Source organism: Engystomops pustulosus, chromosome 6 (assembly GCF_040894005.1).
Source record: "Engystomops pustulosus chromosome 6, aEngPut4.maternal, whole genome shotgun sequence".
NCBI lineage: Eukaryota > Metazoa > Chordata > Amphibia > Anura > Leptodactylidae > Engystomops > Engystomops pustulosus.
This window is the reverse complement of record NC_092416.1, coordinates 342,640-367,574: the sequence shown is the minus strand read 5'-3', so window position 1 is coordinate 367,574 and position 24,935 is coordinate 342,640. Positions and strand designations below refer to the sequence as shown.

The 24,935-nt window shown below is 45.5% G+C and overlaps 1 protein-coding gene across 1 annotated transcript in view; it reads left to right on the top strand.

Moving 5' to 3' along the window:
* Window positions 1–24,616, top strand: part of LOC140065246 (hemicentin-1-like) — a 53,571-nt gene extending 28,955 nt beyond the window's left edge. Inside the window, exons 6-27 of the mRNA XM_072112844.1 lie at window positions 7,932–8,183; window positions 8,785–9,084; window positions 9,345–9,596; window positions 10,197–10,496; window positions 10,757–11,008; window positions 11,610–11,909; window positions 12,170–12,421; window positions 13,022–13,321; window positions 13,582–13,833; window positions 14,434–14,733; window positions 14,994–15,245; window positions 15,847–16,146; window positions 16,407–16,658; window positions 17,260–17,559; window positions 17,820–18,071; window positions 18,671–18,970; window positions 19,231–19,482; window positions 20,084–20,383; window positions 20,644–20,895; window positions 21,497–21,796; window positions 22,053–22,304; window positions 24,366–24,616. Of these exons, the coding sequence (XP_071968945.1) occupies window positions 7,932–8,183; window positions 8,785–9,084; window positions 9,345–9,596; window positions 10,197–10,496; window positions 10,757–11,008; window positions 11,610–11,909; window positions 12,170–12,421; window positions 13,022–13,321; window positions 13,582–13,833; window positions 14,434–14,733; window positions 14,994–15,245; window positions 15,847–16,146; window positions 16,407–16,658; window positions 17,260–17,559; window positions 17,820–18,071; window positions 18,671–18,970; window positions 19,231–19,482; window positions 20,084–20,383; window positions 20,644–20,895; window positions 21,497–21,796; window positions 22,053–22,304; window positions 24,366–24,616 (6,023 nt within the window). The remainder of the gene's footprint in view (window positions 1–7,931; window positions 8,184–8,784; window positions 9,085–9,344; window positions 9,597–10,196; window positions 10,497–10,756; window positions 11,009–11,609; window positions 11,910–12,169; window positions 12,422–13,021; window positions 13,322–13,581; window positions 13,834–14,433; window positions 14,734–14,993; window positions 15,246–15,846; window positions 16,147–16,406; window positions 16,659–17,259; window positions 17,560–17,819; window positions 18,072–18,670; window positions 18,971–19,230; window positions 19,483–20,083; window positions 20,384–20,643; window positions 20,896–21,496; window positions 21,797–22,052; window positions 22,305–24,365) is intronic.
* The last annotated feature ends 319 nt before the right edge of the window (window positions 24,617–24,935 follow it).

The following is a 24,935-nucleotide window of genomic DNA, read 5'->3' as shown; positions in this document are numbered from 1 at the left end:
CCAGTGCCCTGGTAATAGGACATACCTGAGGATTAGGTCCCAGTGCCCTGGTAATAGGACATACCTGAGTATTAGGTCTCAGTGCCCTGGTAATAGGACATACCTGAGGATTAGGTCCCAGTGCCCTGGTAATAGGACATACCTGAGGATTAGGTCCCAGTGCCCTGGTAATAGGACATACCTGAGGATTAGGTCCCAGTGCCCTGGTATTAGGACATACCTGAGGATTAGGTCCCAGTGCCCTGGTAATAGGACATACCTGAGGATTAGGTCCCAGTGCCCTGGTATTAGGACATACCTGTGGATTAGGTCCCAGTGCCCTGGTATTAGGACATACCTGCGGATTAGGTCTCAGTGCCCTGGTAATAGGACATACCTGAGGATTAGGTCCCAGTGCCCTGGTATTAGGACATACCTGAGGATTAGGTCCCAGTGCCCTGGTAATAGGACATACCTGAGGATTAGGTCTCAGTGCCCTGGTAATAGGACATACCTGAGGATTAGGTCCCAGTGCCCTGGTATTAGGACATACCTGAGTATTAGGTCCCAGTGCCCTGGTAATAGGACATACCTGAGGATTAGGTCCCAGTGCCCTGGTATTAGGACATACCTGAGGATTAGGTCTTAGTGCCCTGGTAATAGGACATACCTGAGGATTAGGTCCCAGTGCCCTGGTAATAGGACATACCTGAGTATTAGGTCCCAGTGCCCTGGTAATAGGACATACCTGAGGATTAGGTCCCAGTGCCCTGGTAATAGGACATACCTGCGGATTAGGTCCCAGTGCCCTGGTAATAGGACATACCTGAGGATTAGGTCCCAGTGCCCTGGTATTAGGACATACCTGCGGATTAGGTCCCAGTGCCCTGGTAATAGGACATACCTGAGGATTAGGTCCCAGTGCCCTGGTATTAGGACATACCTGAGGATTAGGTCCCAGTGCCCTGGTAATAGGACATACCTGCGGATTAGGTCCCAGTGCCCTGGTAATAGGACATACCTGAGGATTAGGTCCCAGTGCCCTGGTAATAGGACATACCTGAGGATTAGGTCCCAGTGCCCTGGTATTAGGACATACCTGAGGATTAGGTCCCAGTGCCCTGGTATTAGGACATACCTGAGGATTAGGTCCCAGTGCCCTGGTAATAGGACATACCTGCGGATTAGGTCACAGTGCCCTGGTAATAGGACATACCTGAGGATTAGGTCTCAGTGCCCTGGTAATAGGACATACCTGAGGATTAGGTCCCAGTGCCCTGGTAATAGGACATACCTGAGGATTAGGTCCCAGTGCCCTGGTAATAGGACATACCTGCGGATTAGGTCCCAGTGCCCTGGTAATAGGACATACCTGCGGATTAGGTCCCAGTGCCCTGGTAATAGGACATACCTGCGGATTAGGTCTCAGTGCCCTGGTAATAGGACATACCTGCGGATTAGGTCCCAGTGCCCTGGTAATAGGACATACCTGCGGATTAGGTCTCAGTGCCCTGGTAATAGGACATACCTGAGGATTAGGTCCCAGTGCCCTGGTATTAGGACATACCTGAGGATTAGGTCCCAGTGCCCTGGTATTAGGACATACCTGAGGATTAGGTCACAGTGCCCTGGTAATAGGACATACCTGAGTATTAGGTCCCAGTGCCCTGGTAATAGGACATACCTGAGGATTAGGTCCCAGTGCCCTGGTAATTGGACATACCTGAGGATTAGGTCTCAGTGCCCTGGTAATAGGACATACCTGCGGATTAGGTCCCAGTGCCCTGGTAATAGGACATACCTGAGGATTAGGTCTCAGTGCCCTGGTAATAGGACATACCTGAGGATTAGGTCCCAGTGCCCTGGTAATAGGACATACCTGAGGATTAGGTCCCAGTGCCCTGGTAATAGGACATACCTGAGGATTAGGTCCCAGTGCCCTTGTATTAGGACATACCTGAGGATTAGGTCTCAGTGCCCTGGTAATAGGACATACCTGAGGATTAGGTCTCAGTGCCCTGGTAATAGGACATACCTGAGGATTAGGTCTCAGTGCCCTGGTATTAGGACATACCTGAGGATTAGATCCCAGTGCCCTGGTAATAGGACATACCTGAGGATTAGGTCCCAGTGCCCTGGTAATAGGACATACCTGCGGATTAGGTCCCAGTGCCCTGGTAATAGGACATACCTGAGGATTAGGTCCCAGTGCCCTGGTAATAGGACATACCTGCGGATTAGGTCCCAGTGCCCTGGTAATAGGACATACCTGCGGATTAGATCCCAGTGCCCTGGTAATAGGACATACCTGAGGATTAGGTCCCAGTGCCCTGGTAATAGGACATACCTGAGGATTAGGTCTCAGTGCCCTGGTATTAGGACATACCTGAGGATTAGGTCTCAGTGCCCTGGTAATAGGACATACCTGAGGATTAGGTCCCAGTGCCCTGGTAATAGGACATACCTGCGGATTAGGTCTCAGTGCCCTGGTAATAGGACATACCTGAGGATTAGGTCCCAGTGCCCTGGTAATAGGACATACCTGAGGATTAGGTCCCAGTGCCCTGGTAATAGGACATACCTGAGGATTAGGTCCCAGTGCCCTGGTATTAGGACATACCTGAGGATTAGGTCCCAGTGCCCTGGTAATAGGACATACCTGAGGATTAGGTCCCAGTGCCCTGGTAATAGGACATACCTGAGGATTAGGTCCCAGTGCCCTGGTAATAGGACATACCTGCGGATTAGGTCCCAGTGCCCTGGTAATAGGACATACCTGCGGATTAGGTCCCAGTGCCCTGGTAATAGGACATACCTGCGGATTAGGTCCCAGTGCCCTGGTAATAGGACATACCTGAGGATTAGGTCCCAGTGCCCTGGTAATAGGACATACCTGAGGATTAGGTCCCAGTGCCCTGGTAATAGGACATACCTGAGGATTAGGTCTCAGTGCCCTGGTAATAGGACATACCTGAGGATTAGGTCCCAGTGCCCTGGTATTAGGACATACCTGAGGATTAGGTCCCAGTGCCCTGGTAATAGGACATACCTGAGGATTAGGTCCCAGTGCCCTGGTAATAGGACATACCTGCGGATGAGGTCCCAGTGCCCTGGTAATAGGACATACCTGAGGATTAGGTCCCAGTGCCCTGGTAATAGGACATACCTGAGGATTAGGTCTCAGTGCCCTGGTAATAGGACATACCTGAGGATTAGGTCCCAGTGCCCTGGTAATAGGACATACCTGCGGATTAGATCCCAGTGCCCTGGTAATAGGACATACCTGAGGATTAGGTCCCAGTGCCCTGGTAATAGGACATACCTGAGGATTAGGTCCCAGTGCCCTGGTAATAGGACATACCTGAGGATTAGGTCTCAGTGCCCTGGTAATAGGACATACCTGAGGATTAGGTCCCAGTGCCCTGGTATTAGGACATACCTGAGGATTAGGTCCCAGTGTCCTGGTAATAGGACATACCTGAGGATTAGGTCCCAGTGCCCTGGTATTAGGACATACCTGAGGATTAGGTCCCAGTGTCCTGGTATTAGGACATACCTGAGGATTAGGTCCCAGTGCCCTGGTAATAGGACATACCTGAGGATTAGGTCCCAGTGCCCTGGTATTAGGACATACCTGAGGATTAGGTCCCAGTGTCCTGGTAATAGGACATACCTGAGGATTAGGTCTCAGTGCCCTGGTATTAGGACATACCTGAGGATTAGGTCCCAGTGCCCTGGTAATAGGACATACCTGAGGATTAGGTCCCAGTGCCCTGGTAATAGGACATACCTGAGGATTAGGTCCCAGTGCCCTGGTAATAGGACATACCTGAGGATTAGGTCCCAGTGCCCTGGTATTAGGACATACCTGAGGATTAGGTCCCAGTGCCCTGGTAATAGGACATACCTGAGGATTAGGTCCCAGTGCCCTGGTATTAGGACATACCTGAGGATTAGGTCCCAGTGCCCTGGTATTAGGACATACCTGAGGATTAGGTCCCAGTGCCCTGGTAATAGGACATACCTGAGGATTAGGTCCCAGTGCCCTGGTAATAGGACATACCTGAGGATTAGGTCCCAGTGCCCTGGTAATAGGACATACCTGAGGATTAGGTCCCAGTGCCCTGGTAATAGGACATACCTGAGGATTAGGTCCCAGTGCCCTGGTAATAGGACATACCTGCGGATTAGGTCCCAGTGCCCTGGTAATAGGACATACCTGCGGATTAGGTCCCAGTGCCCTGGTAATAGGACATACCTGCGGATTAGGTCCCAGTGCCCTGGTAATAGGACATACCTGCGGATTAGGTCCCAGTGCCCTGGTATTAGGACATACCTGAGGATTAGGTCCCAGTGCCCTGGTATTAGGACATACCTGCGGATTAGGTCCCAGTGCCCTGGTAATAGGACATACCTGAGGATTAGGTCCCAGTGCCCTGGTAATAGGACATACCTGCGGATTAGGTCTCAGTGCCCTGGTAATAGGACATACCTGAGGATTAGGTCCCAGTGCCCTGGTAATAGGACATACCTGAGGATTAGGTCCCAGTGCCCTGGTATTAGGACATACCTGAGGATTAGATCCCAGTGCCCTGGTAATAGGACATACCTGCGGATTAGGTCCCAGTGCCCTGGTAATAGGACATACCTGAGGATTAGATCCCAGTGCCCTGGTAATAGGACATACCTGCGGATTAGGTCCCAGTGCCCTGGTATTAGGACATACCTGAGGATTAGGTCCCAGTGCCCTGGTATTAGGACATACCTGAGGATTAGGTCTCAGTGCCCTGGTAATAGGACATACCTGAGGATTAGGTCCCAGTGCCCTGGTAATAGGACATACCTGAGGATTAGGTCCCAGTGCCCTGGTAATAGGACATACCTGAGGATTAGGTCCCAGTGCCCTGGTAATAGGACATACCTGAGGATTAGGTCCCAGTGCCCTGGTATTAGGACATACCTGAGGATTAGGTCCCAGTGCCCTGGTAATAGGACATACCTGCGGATTAGGTCCCAGTGCCCTGGTATTAGGACATACCTGAGGATTAGGTCCCAGTGCCCTGGTAATAGGACATACCTGAGGATTAGATCCCAGTGCCCTGGTAATAGGACATACCTGAGGATTAGGTCCCAGTGCCCTGGTAATAGGACATACCTGAGGATTAGATCCCAGTGCCCTGGTAATAGGACATACCTGCGGATTAGGTCCCAGTGCCCTGGTATTAGGACATACCTGAGGATTAGGTCCCAGTGCCCTGGTATTAGGACATACCTGCGGATTAGGTCCCAGTGCCCTGGTATTAGGACATACCTGAGGATTAGGTCCCAGTGCCCTGGTAATAGGACATACCTGAGGATTAGGTCCCAGTGCCCTGGTAATAGGACATACCTGAGGATTAGGTCCCAGTGCCCTGGTAATAGGACATACCTGAGGATTAGGTCCCAGTGCCCTGGTATTAGGACATACCTGAGGATTAGGTCCCAGTGCCCTGGTATTAGGACATACCTGCGGATTAGGTCCCAGTGCCCTGGTATTAGGACATACCTGAGGATTAGGTCCCAGTGCCCTGGTAATAGGACATACCTGAGGATTAGGTCCCAGTGCCCTGGTAATAGGACATACCTGAGGATTAGGTCCCAGTGCCCTGGTATTAGGACATACCTGAGGATTAGGTCCCAGTGCCCTGGTAATAGGACATACCTGAGGATTAGGTCCCAGTGCCCTGGTATTAGGACATACCTGAGGATTAGGTCCCAGTGCCCTGGTAATAGGACATACCTGAGGATTAGGTCCCAGTGCCCTGGTATTAGGACATACCTGAGGATTAGGTCTCAGTGCCCTGGTAATAGGACATACCTGCGGATTAGGTCCCAGTGCCCTGGTAATAGGACATACCTGAGGATTAGGTCCCAGTGCCCTGGTATTAGGACATACCTGTGGATTAGGTCCCAGTGCCCTGGTAATAGGACATACCTGAGGATTAGGTCTCAGTGCCCTGGTATTAGGACATACCTGCGGATTAGGTCTCAGTGCCCTGGTAATAGGACATACCTGAGGATTAGGTCTCAGTGCCCTGGTAATAGGACATACCTGAGGATTAGGTCCCAGTGCCCTGGTATTAGGACATACCTGCGGATTAGGTCCCAGTGCCCTGGTAATAGGACATACCTGAGGATTAGGTCCCAGTGCCCTGGTAATAGGACATACCTGAGGATTAGGTCCCAGTGCCCTGGTAATAGGACATACCTGAGGATTAGGTCCCAGTGCCCTGGTAATAGGACATACCTGAGGATTAGGTCCCAGTGCCCTGGTAATAGGACATACCTGAGGATTAGATCCCAGTGCCCTGGTAATAGGACATACCTGAGGATTAGGTCCCAGTGCCCTGGTAATAGGACATACCTGAGGATTAGGTCTCAGTGCCCTGGTAATAGGACATACCTGAGGATTAGGTCTCAGTGCCCTGGTATTAGGACATACCTGAGGATTAGGTCTCAGTGCCCTGGTAATAGGACATACCTGAGGATTAGGTCCCAGTGCCCTGGTAATAGGACATACCTGCGGATTAGATCCCAGTGCCCTGGTAATAGGACATACCTGAGGATTAGGTCCCAGTGCCCTGGTATTAGGACATACCTGAGGATTAGGTCTCAGTGCCCTGGTAATAGGACATACCTGCGGATTAGGTCTAAGCCTTTATGTATACTGAGCCGCTATATGTACAGAATGACGGTCCCTCCCTGTATACAGAATGACGGTCCCTCCCTGTATACAGAATGACGGTCCCTCCCTGTATACAGAATGACGGTCCCTCCCTGTATACAGCAGCCATGACCTTTAATGTTCCATCCAAGAATGTTTTGCAAATCCTACGGAGCTTTAAGGGATGTTCCTATTTCAATTTAATGGATATTGTTTGTATGATAAAAAATAATACAACTTTCCATTATACTTTCACTATTAATTCCTTACAATTTTCTAGATCTCTGCTTGCTGTCCTGCTATAGAAACTTCATTGTTTATTTCCAGTGGCAGAAATCTGACCCTGGTCCCACAGGTGCACGGCTTGTTATATCACACAGGTGCACAGCTCGTTATATAACACAGGTGCACGGCTCATTATATCACACAGGTGCACAGCTCGTTATATCACACAGGTGCACTGCTCATTATATCACAGAGGTGCACGGCTCCTTATATCACACAGGTGCACCGCTCGTTATATCACAGAGGTCCACGGCTCGTTATATCACACAGGTGCACCGCTCGTTATATCACAGAGGTCCACGGCTCGTTATATCACAAAGGTGCACGGCTCATTATATCACACAGGTGCACGGCTCGTTATATAACACAGGTGCACGGCTCATTATATCACAGAGGTGCACCGCTCGTTATATCACACAGGTGCACAGCTCGTTATATCACACAGGTGCACTGCTCATTATATCACAGAGGTGCACGGCTCCTTATATCACACAGGTGCACCGCTCGTTATATCACAGAGGTGCACGGCTCGTTATATCACAAAGGTGCACGGCTCATTATATCACACAGGTGCACCGCTCGTTATATCACAGAGGTGCACGGCTCGTTATATCACACAGGTGCACGGCTCGTTATATCACACAGGTGCACGAATATTGTAGGGAACCAAACCTTCATCTTCAGTATCAAGGTGACATCACAAGGTAACGGTCATCAGCTCTAAGGATCCATGTATTCTTCCCAACATAGTCATAAAGCCAAGTGCTGTGTTTTTTGTATTTATTCTATTAATACATTCTATCCCTTCCTGACATCTGATTCCATGATATTGCTTCTCTGTTTCCACCACAAACAGTAACATATGAGAAGAGACCACAACAAATATTTAGAAACATGTGGAACTTTTTGGAAATCCGTCTTTGTCTGGATTCAGCTTATTGTTTGACTCTTTGTCCTTTCTAAGTTGTTTCAGAGAGTCCAAAGGGAGATGTTAGATGTCTGGCCATTCCTGGTGATGATAAGTATGTGGTGCTGGGCTGCTCCTGGCCGGGGGGAAGTCCTCCTGCTAACGTCACCATGAGGTTCAACCACATATTCCACACAGCGAGGGACAATGTGACCAGGAATGTGACCAGAGATGATATTGTTCCTGGATCAAACCTTACCTGCCTCGGAGAACAAGTGGGGAAAACATCTTCCTGTTCTGTGGTTTTCGGTGAGATTCATCTTTGTTATGGCAGAGATTTTTAGAATCAATCTTAAAAAGCAAAAAACTTGTCCTGAATATGTAAGTGAGATGTCTTCTTGCCGCTGTAACATCTGTGCCCTTACAAGGTTCAGCACCATCCTCTCCCCATAAAGCAGGGACATTATTTCTACTTTGTTTACATTCTGTCCTGCCCGACTATAACTCTGCCTTATTCCTCTTTGCATTGTCTTAATTGATTTGCATCACATCATTCTGTCTCCTGCTGACTCAGTTCTGGGCTGCAGATGGTTAAGCTAGTTGTGATGGACAGAAGCCTTCTCCACTCAGTTCTTCCACTCAATTCCTCTGGATTGTCTGGATGTCAGGGGGACATTTCAATACCTATGAGAAAAAGGTCTCTGATATCTCATAATAAGATTGTCTGCCCACTTCCCATTGCTTGCTATCAGTCTTACAAGGGGGTCGCTAGTATATTGTGGACTTCCATATTTTGAATATTCTGACCTTGCCTCTTCTGACCATCCTTTTCACTTGATTCTTTACTACAAGGTCTTGTGAGATGTGTTTGAGGTGCTTATATGTGTTGATCTTTCTTTTCTTCCATCAGAGCCTCCACGGTCTTCAAAACACAACAACAATGACATCATTGCCATAGAAGAAGGAAAGACAGCTGACATGACAGTGACTCTTCAGCCTGGGCTACCTGCTGACTTCTCCTGGTTCTATTATAATCCAGATCCAGTTCCTATTCAGAATGGAGGGAAATTCACAGTGGAGTCGAATAGCTCCAGATCCAGTCTTCTGGTCTCTCAGGTGACTGTGAGCGAGTCTGGATTATATGAATGCCGAGCAACGAATATTGTAGGGAACCAAACCTTCATCTTCAATATCAAGGTGACATCACAAGGTAACGGTCATCTGCTCTAAGGATCCATGTATTCTTCCCAACATAGTCATAAAGCCAAGTGTTGTGTTTTTTGCATTAATTCGTTTAATGATTTCTATCCCTTCCTGACATCTGATTCCATGATATTGCTTCTCTGTTTCCACCACATACAGTAACATATGAGAAGAGACCACAACAAATATTTTGAATAATGGGGAACTTTTTGGAAATCCGGCTTTGTCTGGATTCAGCTTATTGTTTGACTCTTTGTCCTTTCTAAGTTGTTTCAGAGAGTCCAAAGGGAGATATTAGATGTCTGGCTATTCCTGGTGATGATGAGGATGTGGTGCTGGGCTGCTCCTGGCCGGGGGGAAGTCCTCCTGCTAACGTCACCATGAGGTTCAACCGCATATTCCAGACAGCGAGGGACAATGTGACCAGGAATGTGACCAGAGATGATATTGTTCCTGGATCAAACCTTACCTGCCTCGGAGAACAAGTGGGGAAAACATCTTCCTGTTCTGTGGTTTTCGGTGAGATTCATCTTTGTTATGGCAGAGATTTTGAGAATCAATCTTAAAAAGCAAAAAACTTGTCTTGAATATGTAAGTGAGATGTCTTCTTGGCGCTGTAACATCTGCGCCCTTACAAGGTGCAGCACCATCCTCTCCCCATAAAGCAGGGACATTATTTGTACTTTGTTTACATTCTGTCCTGCCCGACTATAACTCTGCCTTATTCCTCTTTGCTTTGTCTTAATTGATTTGCATCACATCATTCTGTCTCCTGCTGACCCAGTTCTGGGCTGCAGATGGTTAAACTAGTTGTGATGGACAGAAGCCTTCTCCACTCAGTTCTTCCACTCAATTCCTCTGGATTGTCGGGATGTCAGGGGGACATTTCAATCCCTCTGAGAAAAAGGACAATGATATCTCATAATAAGATTGTCTGCCCACTTCCCATTGCTTGTTATCAGTCTTACAAGGGGGTCGCTAGTATATTGTGGATTCTATATTTTGAATATTCTGACCTTGCCTCTTCTGACCATCCTTTTCACTTGATTCTTTACTACAAGGTCTTGTGAGATGTGTATAAGGAGCTTATATGTGTTGATCTTTCTTTCCTTCCATCAGAGCCTCCACGGTCTCCAAAACACAACAACAATGACATCATTGCCATAGAAGAAGGAAAGACAGCTGACATGACAGTGACTCTTCAGCCGGGGCTACCTGCTGACTTCTCCTGGTTCTATTATAATCCAGATCCAGTTCCTATTCAGACTGGAGGGAAATTCACAGTGGAGTCGAATAGCTCCAGATCCAGTCTTCTGGTCTCTCAGGCGACTGTGAGCGAGTCTGGATTATATGAATGCCGAGCAACGAATATTGTAGGGAACCAAACCTTCATCTTCAATATCAAGGTGACATCACAAGGTAACGGTCAGCAGCTCTAAGGATCCATGTATTCTACCCAACATAGTCATAAAGCTGAATGTTGTGTTTTTTGCATTAATTTGTTTAATGATTTCTATCCCTTCCTGACATCTGATTCCATGATATTGCTTCTCTGTTTCCACCACATACAGTAACATATGGGAAGAGACCACAACAAATATTTTGAATTATGGGGAAATTTTTGGAAATCCGGCTTTGTCTGGTTTCAGCTTATTGTTTGACTCTTTGTCCTTTCTAAGTTGTTTCAGAGAGTCCAAAGGGAGATGTTAGTTGTCTGGCCATTCCTGGTGATGATGAGGATGTGGTGCTGGGCTGCTCCTGGCCGGGGGGAAGTCCTCCTGCTAACGTCACCATGAGGTTCAACCACATATTCCAGACAGCGAGGGACAATGTGACCAGGAATGTGACCAGAGATGATATTGTTCCTGGATCAAACCTTACCTGCCTCGGAGAACAATTCTGGAAAACATCTTCCTGTTCTGTGGTTTTCGGTGAGATTCATCTTTGTTATGGCAGAGATTTTGAGAATCAATCTTAAAAAGCAAAAAACTTGTCTTGAATATGTAAGTGAGATGTCTTCTTGGCGCTGTAACATCTGTGCCCTTACAAGGTTCAGCACCATCCTCTCCCCATAAAGCAGGGACATTATTTGTACTTTGTTTTATTTCTGTCCTGCCTGACTATAACTCTGCCTTATTCCTCTTTGTGTTGTCTTAATTGATTTGCATTACATCATTCTGTCTCCTGCTGACTTAGTTCTGGGCTGCAGATGGTTAAGCTAATTGTGATGGACAGAAGCCTTCTCCACTCAGTTCTTCCACTCAATTCCTCTGGATTGTCTGGATGTCAGGGCAACATTCCAATCTCTATGCGAAATAGGACAATGATATCTCATAATAAGATTGTCTGCCCACTTCCCATTGCTTGTTATCAGTCTTACAAGGGGTTCGCTAGTATATTGTGGACTTCCATATTTTGAATATTCTGACCGTGCCTCTTCTGACCATCCTTTTCACTTGATTCTTTACTACAAGGTCTTGTGAGATGTGTTTGAGGTGCTTATATGTGTTGATCTTTCTTTCCTTCCATCAGAGCTTCCACGGTCTCCAAAACACAACAACAATGACATCATTGCCATAGAAGAAGGAAAGACAGCTGACATGACAGTGACTCTTCAGCCGGGGCTACCTGCTGACTTCTCCTGGTTCTATTATAATCCAGATCCAGTTCCTATTCAGACTGGAAGGAAATTCACAGTGGAGTCGAATAGCTCCAGATCCAGTCTTCTGGTCTCTCAGGTGACTGTGAGCGAGTCTGGATTATATGAATGCCGAGCAACGAATATTGTAGGGAACCAAACCTTCATCTTCAATATCAAGGTGACATCACAAGGTAACGGTCAGCAGCTCTAAGGATCCATGTATTCTTCCCAACATAGTCATAAAGCTGAATGTTGTGTTTTTTGCATTAATTTGTTTAATGATTTCCATCCGTTCCTGACATCTGATCCCATGATATTGCTTCTCTGTTTCCACCACATACAATAACATATGAGAAGAGACCACAAAAAATATTTTGAATTATGGGGAAATTTTTGGAAATCCGGCTCGGTCTGGTTTCAGCTTATTGTTTGACTCTTTGTCCTTTCTAAGTTGTTTCAGAGAGTCCAAAGGGAGATGTTAGATGTCTGGCCATTCCTGGTGATGATGAGGATGTGGTGCTGGGCTGCTCATTGCCGGGGGGAAGTCCTCCTGCTAACGTCACCATGAGGTTCAACCACATATTCCACACAGTGAGGGACAATGTGACCAGGAATGTGACCAGAGATGATATTGTTCCTGGATCAAACCTTACCTGCCTCGGAGAACAAGTGGGGAAATCATCTTCCTGCTCTGTGGTTTTCGGTGAGATTCATCTTTGTTATGGCAGAGATTTTGAGAATCAATCTTAAAAAGCAAAAAACTTGTCTTGAATATGTAAGTGAGATGTCTTCTAGCCGCTGTAACATCTGCGCCCTTACAAGGTGCAGCACCATCCTCTCCCCATAAAGCAGGGACATTATTTCTACTTTGTTTACATTCTGTCCTGCCCGACTATAACTCTGCCTTTTCCTCTTCGCATTGTCTTAATTGATTTGCATCACATCATTCTGTCTCCTGCTGACTCAGTTCTGGGCTGCAGATGGTTAAGCTAGTTGTGATGGACAGAAGCCTTCTCCACTCAGGTCTTCCACTCAATTCCTCTGGATTGTCGGGATGTCAGGAGAACATTTTTATCTCTATGAGAAAAAGGTCTCTGATATCTCATAATAAGATTGTCTGCCCACTACCCGTTGCTTGCTATCAGTCTTACAAAGGGTTCGCTAGTATATTGTGGACTTCCATATTTTAAATATTCTGACCTTGCCTCTTCTGACCATCCTTTTCACTTGATTCTTTACTACAAGGTCTTGTGAGATGTGGTTGAGGTGCTTATATGTGTTGATCTTTCTTTTCTTCCATCAGAGCTTCCACAGTCTCCAAAACACAACAACAATGACATCATTGCCATAGAAGAAGGAAAGACAGCTGACATGACAGTGACTCTTCAGCCTGGGCTACCTGCTGACTTCTCCTGGTTCTATTATAATCCAGATCCAGTTCCTATTCAGACTGGAGGGAAATTCACAGTGGAGTCGAATAGCTCCAGATCCAGTCTTCTGGTCTCTCAGGTGACTGTGAGCGAGTCTGGATTATATGAATGCCGAGCAAAGAATATTGTAGGGAACCAAACCTTCATCTTCAATATCAAGGTGACATCACAAGGTAACGGTCATCAGCTCTAAGGATCCATGTATTCTACCCAACATAGTCATAAAGCTGAATGTTGTGTTTTTTGCATTAATTTGTTTAATGATTTCCATCCCGTCCTGACATCTGATTCCATGATATTGCTTCTCTGTTTCCACCACATACAGTAACATATGAGAAGAGACCACAACAAATATTTTGAATTATGGGGAAATTTTTGGAAATCCGGTTTTGTCTGGATTCAGCTTATTGTTTGACTCTTTGTCCTTTCTAAGTTGTTTCAGAGAGTCCAAAGGGAGATGTTAGATGTCTGGCCATTCCTGGTGATGATGCGGATGTGGTGCTGGGCTGCTCCTGGCCGGGGGGAAGTCCTCCTGCTAACGTCACCATGAGGTTCAACCACATATTCCAGACAGCGAGGGACAATGTGACCAGGAATGTGACCAGAGATGATATTGTTCCTGGATCAAACCTTACCTGCCTCGGAGAACAAGTGGGGAAAACATCTTCCTGTTCTGTGGTTTTCGGTGAGATTCATCTTTGTTATGGCAGAGATTTTTAGAATCAATCTTAAAAAGCAAAAATCTTGTCTTGAATATGTAAGTGAGATGTCTTCTAGCCGCTGTAACATCTGTGCCCTTACAAGGTTCAGCACCATCCTCTCCCCATAAAGCAGGGACATTATTTGTACTTTGTTTTATTTCTGTCCTGCCTGACTATAACTCTGCCTTATTCCTCTTCGCATTGTCTTAATTGATTTGCATCACATCATTCTGTCTCCTGCTGACTCAGTTCTGGGCTGCAGATGGTTAAGCTAATTGTGATGGACAGAAGCCTTCTCCACTCAGTTCTTCCACTCAATTCCTCTGGATTGTCGGGATGTAAGGGCAACATTCCAATCTCTATGCGAGATAGGACAATGATATCTCATAATAAGATTGTCTGCCCACTTCCCATTGCTTGCTATCAGTCTTACAAGGGTTCGCTAGTATATTGTGGACTTCCATATTTTGAATATTCTGACCGTGCCTCTTCTGACCATCCTTTTCACTTGATTCTTTACTACAAGGTCTTGTGAGATGTGTTTGAGGTGCTTATATGTGTTGATCTTTCTTTCCTTCCATTAGAGCTTCCACGGTCTCCAAAACACAACAACAATGACATCATTGCCATAGAAGAAGGAAAGACAGCTGACATGACAGTGACTCTTCAGCCTGGGCTACCTGCTGACTTCTCCTGGTTCTATTATAATCCAGATCCAGTTCCTATTCAGGCTGGAGGGAAATTCACAGTGGAGTCGAATAGCTCCAGATCCAGTCTTCTGGTCTCTCAGGTGACTGTGAGCGAGTCTGGATTATATGAATGCCGAGCAACGAATATTGTAGGAAACCAAACCTTCATCTTCAATATCAAGGTGACATCACAAGGTAACGGTCATCAGCTCTAAGGATCCATGTATTCTACCCAACATAGTCATAAAGCTGAATGTTGTGTTTTTTGCATTAATTTGTTTAATGATTTCTATCCCTTCCTGACATCTGATTCCATGATATTGCTTCTCTGTTTCCACCACATACAGTAACATATGGGAAGAGACCACAACAAATATTTTGAATTATGGGGAAATTTTTGGAAATCCGGCTTTGTCTGGTTTCAGCTTATTGTTTGACTCTTTGTCCTTTCTAAGTTGTTTCAGAGAGTCCAAAGGGAGATGTTAGATGTCTGGCCATTCCTGGTGATGATGCGGATGTGGTGCTGGGCTGCTCCTGGCCGGGGGGAAGTCCTCCTGCTAACGTCACCATGAGGTTCAACCACATATTCCAGACAGCGAGGGACGATGTGACCAGGAATGTGACCAGAGATTATATTGTTCCTGGATCAAACCTTACCTGCCTCGGAGAACAATTCTGGAAAACATCTTCCTGTTCTGTGGTTTTCGGTGAGATTCATCTTTGTTATGGCAGAGATTTTGAGAATCAATCTTAAAAAGCAAAAAACTTGTCTTGAATATGTAAGTGAGATGTCTTCTTGGCGCTGTAACATCTGTGCCCTTACAAGGTTCAGCACCATCCTCTCCCCATAAAGCAGGGACATTATTTGTACTTTGTTTTATTTCTGTCCTGCCTGACTATAACTCTGCCTTATTCCTCTTTGTGTTGTCTTAATTGATTTGCATCACATCATTCTGTCTCCTGCTGACTCAGTTCTGGGCTGCAGATGGTTAAGCTAATTGTGATGGACAGAAGCCTTCTCCACTCAGTTCTTCCACTCAATTCCTCTGGATTGTCGGGATGTCAGGGCAACATTCCAATCTCGATGAGAAATAGGACAATGATATCTCATAATAAGATTGTCTGCCCACTACCCTTTGCTTGCTATCAGTCTTACAAGGGGTTCGCTAGTATATTGTGGACTTCCATATTTTGAATATTCTGTCCGTGCCTCTTCTGACCATCCTTTTCACTTGATTCTTTACTACAAGGTCTTGTGAGATGTGGTTGAGGTGCTTATATGTGTTGATCTTTCTTTCCTTCCATCAGAGCTTCCACGGTCTCCAAAACACAACAACAATGACATCATTGCCATAGAAGAAGGAAAGACAGCTGACATGACAGTGACTCTTCAGCCTGGGCTACCTGCTGACTTCTCCTGGTTCTATTATAATCCAGATCCAGTTCCTATTCAGACTGGAGGGAAATTCACAGTGGAGTCGAATAGCTCCAGATCCAGTCTTCTGGTCTCTCAGGTGACTGTGAGCGAGTCTGGATTATATGAATGCCGAGCAACGAATATTGTAGGGAACCAAACCTTCATCTTCAATATCAAGGTGACATCACAAGGTAACGGTCAGCAGCTCTAAGGATCCATGTATTCTACCCAACATAGTCATAAAGCTGAATGTTGTGTTTTTTGCATTAATTTGTTTAATGATTTCCATCCGTTCCTGACATCTGATCCTATGATATTGCTTCTCTGTTTCCACAACATACAATAACATATGAGAAGAGACCACAAAAAATATTTTGAATTATGGGGAAATTTTTGGAAATCCGGCTCGGTCTGGTTTCAGCTTATTGTTTGACTCTTTGTCCTTTCTAAGTTGTTTCAGAGAGTCCAAAGGGAGATGTTAGATGTCTGGCCATTCCTGGTGATGATGAGGATGTGGTGCTGGGCTGCTCATGGCCGGGGGGAAGTCCTCCTGCTAATGTCACCATGAGGTTCAACCACATATTCCAGACAGTGAGGGACAATGTGACCAGGAATGTGACCAGAGATGATATTGTTCCTGGATCAAACCTCACCTGCCTCGGAGAACAATTGGGGAAAACATCTTCCTGTTCTGTGGTTTTTGGTGAGATTCATCTTTGTTATGGCAGAGATTTTGAGAATCAATCTTAAAAAGCAAAAAACTTGTCTTGAATATGTAAGTGAGATGTCTTCTAGCCGCTGTAACATCTGTGCCCTTACAAGGTTCAGCACCATCCTCTCCCCATAAAGCAGGGACATTATTTGTACTTTGTTTTATTTCTGTCCTGCCCGACTATAACTCTACCTTATTCCTCTTTGCTTTGTCTTTATTGATTTCAATCACATCATTCTGTCTCCTGCTGACTCAGTTCTGGGCTGCAGATGGTTAAGCTAGTTGTGATGGACAGAAGCCTTCTCCACTCAGGTCTTCCACTCAATTCCTCTGGATTGTCGGGATGTCAGGAGAACATTTTTATCTCTATGAGAAAAAGGTCTCTGATATCTCATAATAAGATTGTCTGCCCACTACCCGTTGCTTGCTATCAGTCTTACAAAGGGTTCGCTAGTATATTGTGGACTTCCATATTTTAAATATTCTGACCTTGCCTCTTCTGACCATCCTTTTCACTTGATTCTTTACTACAAGGTCTTGTGAGATGTGTTTGAGGTGCTTATATGTGTTGATCTTTCTTTTCTTCCATCAGAGCCTCCACAGTCTCCAAAACACAACAACAATGACATCATTGCCATAGAAGAAGGAAAGACAGCTGACATGACAGTGACTCTTCAGCCGGGGCTACCTGCTGACTTTAACTGGTTCTATTATAATCCAGATCCAGTTCCTATTCAGACTGGAGGGAAATTCACAGTGGAGTCGAATAGCTCCAGATCCAGTCTTCTGGTCTCTCAGGTGACTGTGAGCGAGTCTGGATTATATGAATGCCGAGCAAAGAATATTGTAGGAAACCAAACCTTCCTCTTCAATATCAAGGTGACATCACAAGGTAACGGTCAGCAGCTCTAAGGATCCATGTATTCTTCCCAACATAGTCATAAAGCTGAATGTTGTGTTTTTTGCATTAATTTGTTTAATGATTTCCATCCCGTCCTGACATCTGATTCCATGATATTGCTTATCTGTTTCCACCACATACAGTAACATATGAGAAGAGACCACAACAAATATTTTGAATTATGGGGAAATTTTAGGAAATCCGGTTTTGTCTGGATTCAGCTTATTGTTTGACTCTTTGTCCTTTCTAAGTTGTTTCAGAGAGTCCAAAGGGAGATGTTAGATGTCTGGCCATTCCTGGTGATGATGCGGATGTGGTGCTGGGCTGCTCCTGGCCGGGGGGAAGTCCTCCTGCTAACGTCACCATGAGGTTCAACCACATATTCCAGACAGCGAGGGACAATGTGACCAGGAATGTGACCAGAGATGATATTGTTCCTGGATCAAACCTTACCTGCCTCGGAGAACAAGTGGGGAAAACATCTTCCTGTTCTGTGGTTTTCGGTGAGATTCATCTTTGTTATGGCAGAGATTTTGAGAATCAATCTTAAAAAGCAAAAAACTTGTCTTGAATATGTAAGTGAGATGTCTTCTAGCCGCTGTAACATCTGTGCCCTTACAAGGTGCAGCACCATCCTCTCCCCATAAAGCAGGGACATTATTTGTACTTTGTTTTATTTCTGTCCTGCCTGACTATAACTCTGCCTTTTCCTCTTCGCATTGTCTTAATTGATTTGCATCACATCATTCTGTCTCCTGCTGACTCAGTTCTGGGCTGCAGATGGTTAAGCTAATTGTGATGGACAGAAGCCTTCTCCACTCAGTTCTTCCACTCAATTCCTCTGGATTGTCGGGATGTCAGGGCAACATTCCAATCTCTATGCGAGATAGGACAATGATATCTCATAATAAGATTGTCTGCCCACTTCCCATTGCTTGCTATCAGTCTTACAAGGGTTCGCTAGTATATTGTGGACTTCTATATTTTGAATATTCTGACCGTGCCTCTTCTGACCATCCTTTTCACTTGATTCTTTACTACAAGGTCTTATGAGATGTGGTTGAGGTGCTTATATGTGTTGATCTTTCTTTCCTTCCATCAGAGCTTCCACGGTCTCCAAAACACAACAACAATGACATCATTGCCATAGAAGAAGGAAAGACAGCTGACATGACAGTGACTCTTCAGCCGGGGCTACCTGCTGACTTCTCCTGGTTCTATTATAATCCAGATCCAGTTCCTATTCAGGCTGGAGGGAAATTCACAGTGGAGTCGAATAGCTCCAGATCCAGTCTTCTGGTCTCTCAGGTGACTGTGAGCGAGTCTGGATTATATGAATGCCGAGCAACGAATATTGTAGGGAACCAAACCTTCATCTTCAATATCAAGGTGACATCACAAGGTAACGGTCAGCAGCTCTAAGGATCCATGTATTCTTCCCAACATAGTCATAAAGCTGAATGTTGTGTTTTTTGCATTAATTCGTTTAATGATTTCCATCCCGTCCTGACATCTGATTCCATGATATTGCTTCTCTGTTTCCACCACATACAGTAACATATGAGAAGAGACCACAACAAATATTTTGAATTATGGGGAAATTTTTGGAAATCCGGCTCGGTCTGGTTTCAGCTTATTGTTTGACTCTTTGTCCTTTCTAAGTTGTTTCAGAGAGTCCAAAGGGAGATATTAGATGTCTGGCCATTCCTGGTGATGATGAGGATGTGGTGCTGGGCTGCTCCTGGCCAGGGGGAAGTCCTCCAGCTAACGTCACCATGAGGTTCAACCACATATTCCAGACAGCGAGGGACAATGTGACCAGGAATGTGACCAGAGATGATATTGTTCCTGGATCAAACCTTACCTGCCTCGGAGAACAAGTGGGGAAAACATCTTCCTGTTCTGTGGTTTTCGGTGAGATTCATCTTTGTTATGGCAGAGATTTTGAGAATCAATCTTAAAAAGCAAAAAACTTGTCTTGAATATGTAAGTGAGATGTCTTCTAGCCGCTGTAACATCTGTGCCCTTACAAGGTTCAGCACCATCCTCTCTCCATAAAGCAGGGACATTATTTGTACTTTGTTTTATTTCTGTCCTGCCCGACTATAACTCTGCCTTATTCCTCTTTGCGTTGTCTTACTTGATTTGCATTACATCATTCTGTCTCCTGCTGACTCAGTTCTGGGCTGCAGATGGTTAAGCTAGTTGTGATGGACAGAAGCCTTCTCCACTCAGGTCTTCCACTCAATTCCTCTGGATTGTCGGGATGTCAGGGCAACATTTTTATCTCTATGAGAAAAAGGTCTCTGATATCTCATAATAAGATTGTCTGCCCACTACCCGTTGCTTGCTATCAGTCTTACAAAGGGTTCGCTAGTATATTGTGGACTTCCATATTTTAAATATTCTGACCTTGCCTCTTCTGACCATCCTTTTCACTTGATTCTTTACTACAAGGTCTTGTGAGATGTGGTTGAGGTGCTTATATGTGTTGATCTTTCTTTTCTTCCATCAGAGCCTCCACGGTCTCCAAAACACAACAACAATGACATCATTGCCATAGAAGAAGGAAAGACAGCTGACATGACAGTGACTCTTCAGCCGGGGCTACCTGCTGACTTCTCCTGGTTCTATTATAATCCAGATCCAGTTCCTATTCAGGCTGGAGGGAAATTCACAGTGGAGTCGAATAGCTCCAGGTCCAGTCTTCTGGTCTCTCAGGTGACTGTGAGCGAGTCTGGTTTATATGAATGCCGAGCAACGAATATTGTAGGGAACCAAACCTTCATCTTCAATATCAAGGTGACATCACAAGGTAACGGTCATCAGCTCTAAGGATCCATGTATTCTTCCCAACATAGTCATAAAGCTAAATGTTGTGTTTTTTGCATTAATTCGTTTAATGATTTCCATCCCGTCCTGACATCTGATTCCATGATATTGCTTCTCTGTTTCCACCACATACAGTAACATATGAGAAGAGACCACAACAAATATTTTGAATTATGGGGAAATTTTTGGAAATCCGGCTTTGTCTGGTTTCAGCTTATTGTGTGACTCTTTGTCCTTTCTAAGTTGTTTCAGAGAGTCCAAAGGGAGATGTTAGATGTCTGGCCATTCCTGGTGATGATGAGGATGTGGTGCTGGGCTGCTCCTGGCCAGGGGGAAGTCCTCCAGCTAACGTCACCATGAGGTTCAACCACATATTCCAGACAGCGAGGGACAATGTGACCAGGAATGTGACCAGAGATGATATTGTTCCTGGATCAAACCTTACCTGCCTCGGAGAACAAGTGGGGAAATCATCTTCCTGTTTTGTGGTTTTCGGTGAGATTCATCTTTGTTATGGCAGAGATTATGAGAATTAATCTTAAAAAGCAAAAAACTTGTCTTGAATATGTAAGTGAGATGTCTTCTAGCCGCTGTAACATCTGTGCCCTTACAAGGTGCAGCACCATCCTCTCCCCATAAAGCAGGGACATTATTTGTACTTTGTTTTATTTCTGTCCTGCCTGACTATAACTCTGCCTTATTCCTCTTTGTGTTGTCTTAATTGATTTGCATCACATCATTCTGTCTCCTGCTGACTCAGTTCTGGGCTGCAGATGGTTAAGCTAGTTGTGATGGACAGAAGCCTTCTCCACTCAGTTCTTCCACTCAATTCCTCTGGATTGTCGGGATGTCAGGGCAACATTTTTATCTCTATGAGAAAAAGGTCTCTGATATCTCATAATAAGATTGTCTGCCCACTACCCGTTGCTTGCTATCAGTCTTACAAGGGGTTCGCTAGTATATTGTGGACTTCCATATTTTGAATATTCTGACCTTGCCTCTTCTGACCATCCTTTTCACTTGATTCTTTACTACAAGGTCTTGTGAGATGTGTTTGAGGTGCTTATACGTGTTGATCTTTCTTTCCTTCCATCAGAGCCTCCACGGTCTTCAAAACACAACAACAATGACATCATTGCCATAGAAGAAGGAAAGACAGCTGACATGACAGTGACTCTTCAGCCTGGGCTACCTGCTGACTTCTCCTGGTTCTATTATAATCCAGATCCAGTTCCTATTCAGGCTGGAGGGAAATTCACAGTGGAGTCGAATAGCTCCAGATCCAGTCTTCTGGTCTCTCAGGTGACTGTGAGCGAGTCTGGATTATATGAATGCCGAGCAACGAATATTGTAGGGAACCAAACCTTCATCTTCAATATCAAGGTGACATCACAAGGTAACGGTCATCAGCTCCAAGGATCCATGTATTCTTCCCAACATAGTCATAAAGCCAAGCGTTGTGTTTTTTGCATTAATTTGTTTAATGATTTCCATCCGTTCCTGACATCTGATTCCATGATATTGCTTCTTTGTTTCCACCACATACAGTAACATATGAGAAGAGACCACGACAAATATTTATAAACATGTGAAACTTTTTGGAAATCCGGCTTTGTCTGGCTTCAGCTTATTGACTCTTTGTCCTTTCTAAGTTGTTTCAGAGAGTCCAAAGGGAGATGTTAGATGTCTGGCCATTCCTGGTGATGATGAGGATGTGGTGCTGGGCTGCTCCTGGCCGGGGGGAAGTCCTCCAGCTAACGTCACCATGAGGTTCAACCACATATTCCAGACAGCAAGGGACAATGTGACCAGGAATGTGACCAGAGATGATATTGTTCCTGGATCAAACCTTACCTGCCTCGGAGAACAAGTGGGGAAAACATCTTCCTGTTCTCTCGTGTTTGGTAAGCTCCATCACACTTACATAATAAATGTCTTATAACATTTAGAAAAATTCCTCCTGGAAATGTTCCCATTTGATTTTGATGTTTTTCATTGGAACACTGCTAATGTTTCTGATGGGAGTCAGTCTTTTGGCACAAGTTATGCAGGACGATCTATGTGCTCTGTCATGGGGAAGCTCTCTTCTATTTGGTGGCACTTTTTTGGCAGTATAACATCGGGAGCTCACTGATGGCTCTGGTTTATTGGGAGCTCACTGATGGCTCTGGTTTATCGGGAGCTCACTGATGGCTCTGGTTTATCGGGAGCTCACTGATGGCTCTGGTTTATCAGGAGCTCACTGATGGCTCTGGTTTATCGGGAGCTCACTGATGGCTCTGGTTTATCGGGAGCTCGCTGATGGCTCTGGTTTATCGGGAGCTCACTGATGGCTCTGGTTTATCGGGAGCTCACTGATGGCTCTGGGTTATCGGGAGTTCACTGATGGCTCTGGTTTATCGGGAGCTCACTGATGGCTCTGGTTTATCGGGAGCTCACTGATGGCTCTGGTTTATCGGGAGCTCACTGATGGCTCTGGTTTATCAGGAGCTCACTGATGGCTCTGGTTTATCGGGAGCTCACTGATGGCTCTGGTTTATCGGGAGCTCACTGATGGCTCTGGTTTATCGGGAGCTCACTGATGGCTCTGGGTTATCGGGAGCTCACTGATGGCTCTGGGTTATCGGGAGTTCACTGATGGCTCTGGTTTATCGGGAGCTCACTGATGGCTCTGGTTTATCGGGAGCTCACTGATGGCTCTGGTTTATCGGGAGCTCACTGATGGCTCTGGGTTATCGGGAGTTCACTGATGGCTCTGGTTTATCGGGAGCTCACTGATGGCTCTGGTTTATCGGGAGCTCACTGATGGCTCTGGTTTATCGGGAGCTCACTGATGGCTCTGGTTTATCAGGAGCTCACTGATGGCTCTGGTTTATCGGGAGCTCACTGATGGCTCTGGTTTATCGGGAGCTCACTGATGGCTCTGGTTTATCGGGAGCTCACTGATGGCTCTGGGTTATCGGGAGCTCACTGATGGCTCTGGGTTATCGGGAGTTCACTGATGGCTCTGGTTTATCGGGAGCTCACTGATGGCTCTGGTTTATCGGGAGCTCACTGATGGCTCTGGTTTATCGGGAGCTCACTGATGGCTCTGGTTTATCAGGAGCTCACTGATGGCTCTGGTTTATCGGGAGCTCACTGATGGCTCTGGTTTATCGGGAGCTCACTGATGGCTCTGGTTTATCGGGAGCTCACTGATGGCTCTGGGTTATCGGGAGCTCACTGATGGCTCTGGGTTATCGGGAGTTCACTGATGGCTCTGGTTTATCGGGAGCTCACTGATGGCTCTGGTTTATCGGGAGCTCACTGATGGCTCTGGTTTATTGGGCGCCTTACCTTCTTAAACTTTTTGATGGACTACCAGTGGAAAAAGATGCACACTTGTCAAGTATTGATGCAGAGGCCCCTATACTACTCCATTCCCCAAAATCGGGCTCATAACAAACTGATTTTAGACTTGATAAATTCTCTCTTACTGGGAACTTTTTCCTTTTTGATTGGCCATTCTACCCCCAGGTCAGGCGCACTGCGATGGGGAGCTCATGGGCTGCCACATACTCAAACTTGCTCCTGGGCTGGTGGGAGGCCTCATGCATTTTTTGAGATAACTTTCCACCAGGTATTGAATGCATTAACCTCTTTCTTTGCTTAATTGATGACATATTTATAGTCTGGAGATTAAGGGCCGATGCACTAAGCTTGTAGGAACATTAAATCATAATCACATTTGACTTAGATTTCCATGCATAATTCCTGAATGTTCTCTTCCTTTCTTGGATGTGTTAATTAGGAAATCCACAGATGGAATCCTTCAGACAACCATCTACCAAAAACCTAAGGCCTTTAAATCCCTCATCCATTTCCCTTGCACAGGGGAATACCTAAGGGGCAGTACCTCCGAGCACAGGGGGTGGGGGCTGTAGAATTGAGAGGGAGTTCAAAAGACAAAACTCTAAATTCCTTAGGGAGACCAAATCTCTCTATGATGTTAACGGGCGATTTAGGACAGGGGGAGCCCAATAACTCTGGTCAGAGAACAGAAGACAAAAACCTCATTATTGCTACAAATAAAAATGGGGGTCAAAAAGCCAAATGGTTATTAGAAATATATTGGCACATGCTCCATATGGATAACGACATAAAGGATATCTTTGTGCCAAAACCCCTTTTATACAAGATCATCCAGTTAAAATTCTGCCTCCAAGAAGATAAGTAGATAAGTACATGGCTTGATAGGAGGGTTAAAGGTCACTATCGGGGGATGCAGAGCATGCCGACATCTTCAAACTGCAAATCATGAGTAACGTCACAAAACCTTTTGCTATCAAGGACTGTGTCAATTGTAAAAGTTGTGGCGTAATCTAAATTCCAACCTAGAGGATGTGGGGAAGACATTTAGGGAGCTTTGGAGAAGAATTGGGGACCACCTACAAGACATCACCCATTATAGAAACAAACCCCTCTCGAAACATGTTGTCACTCACCATGGGGTCTCATGGGGACTGACCTTATACCGTATCCAGAATGAGGAGTGA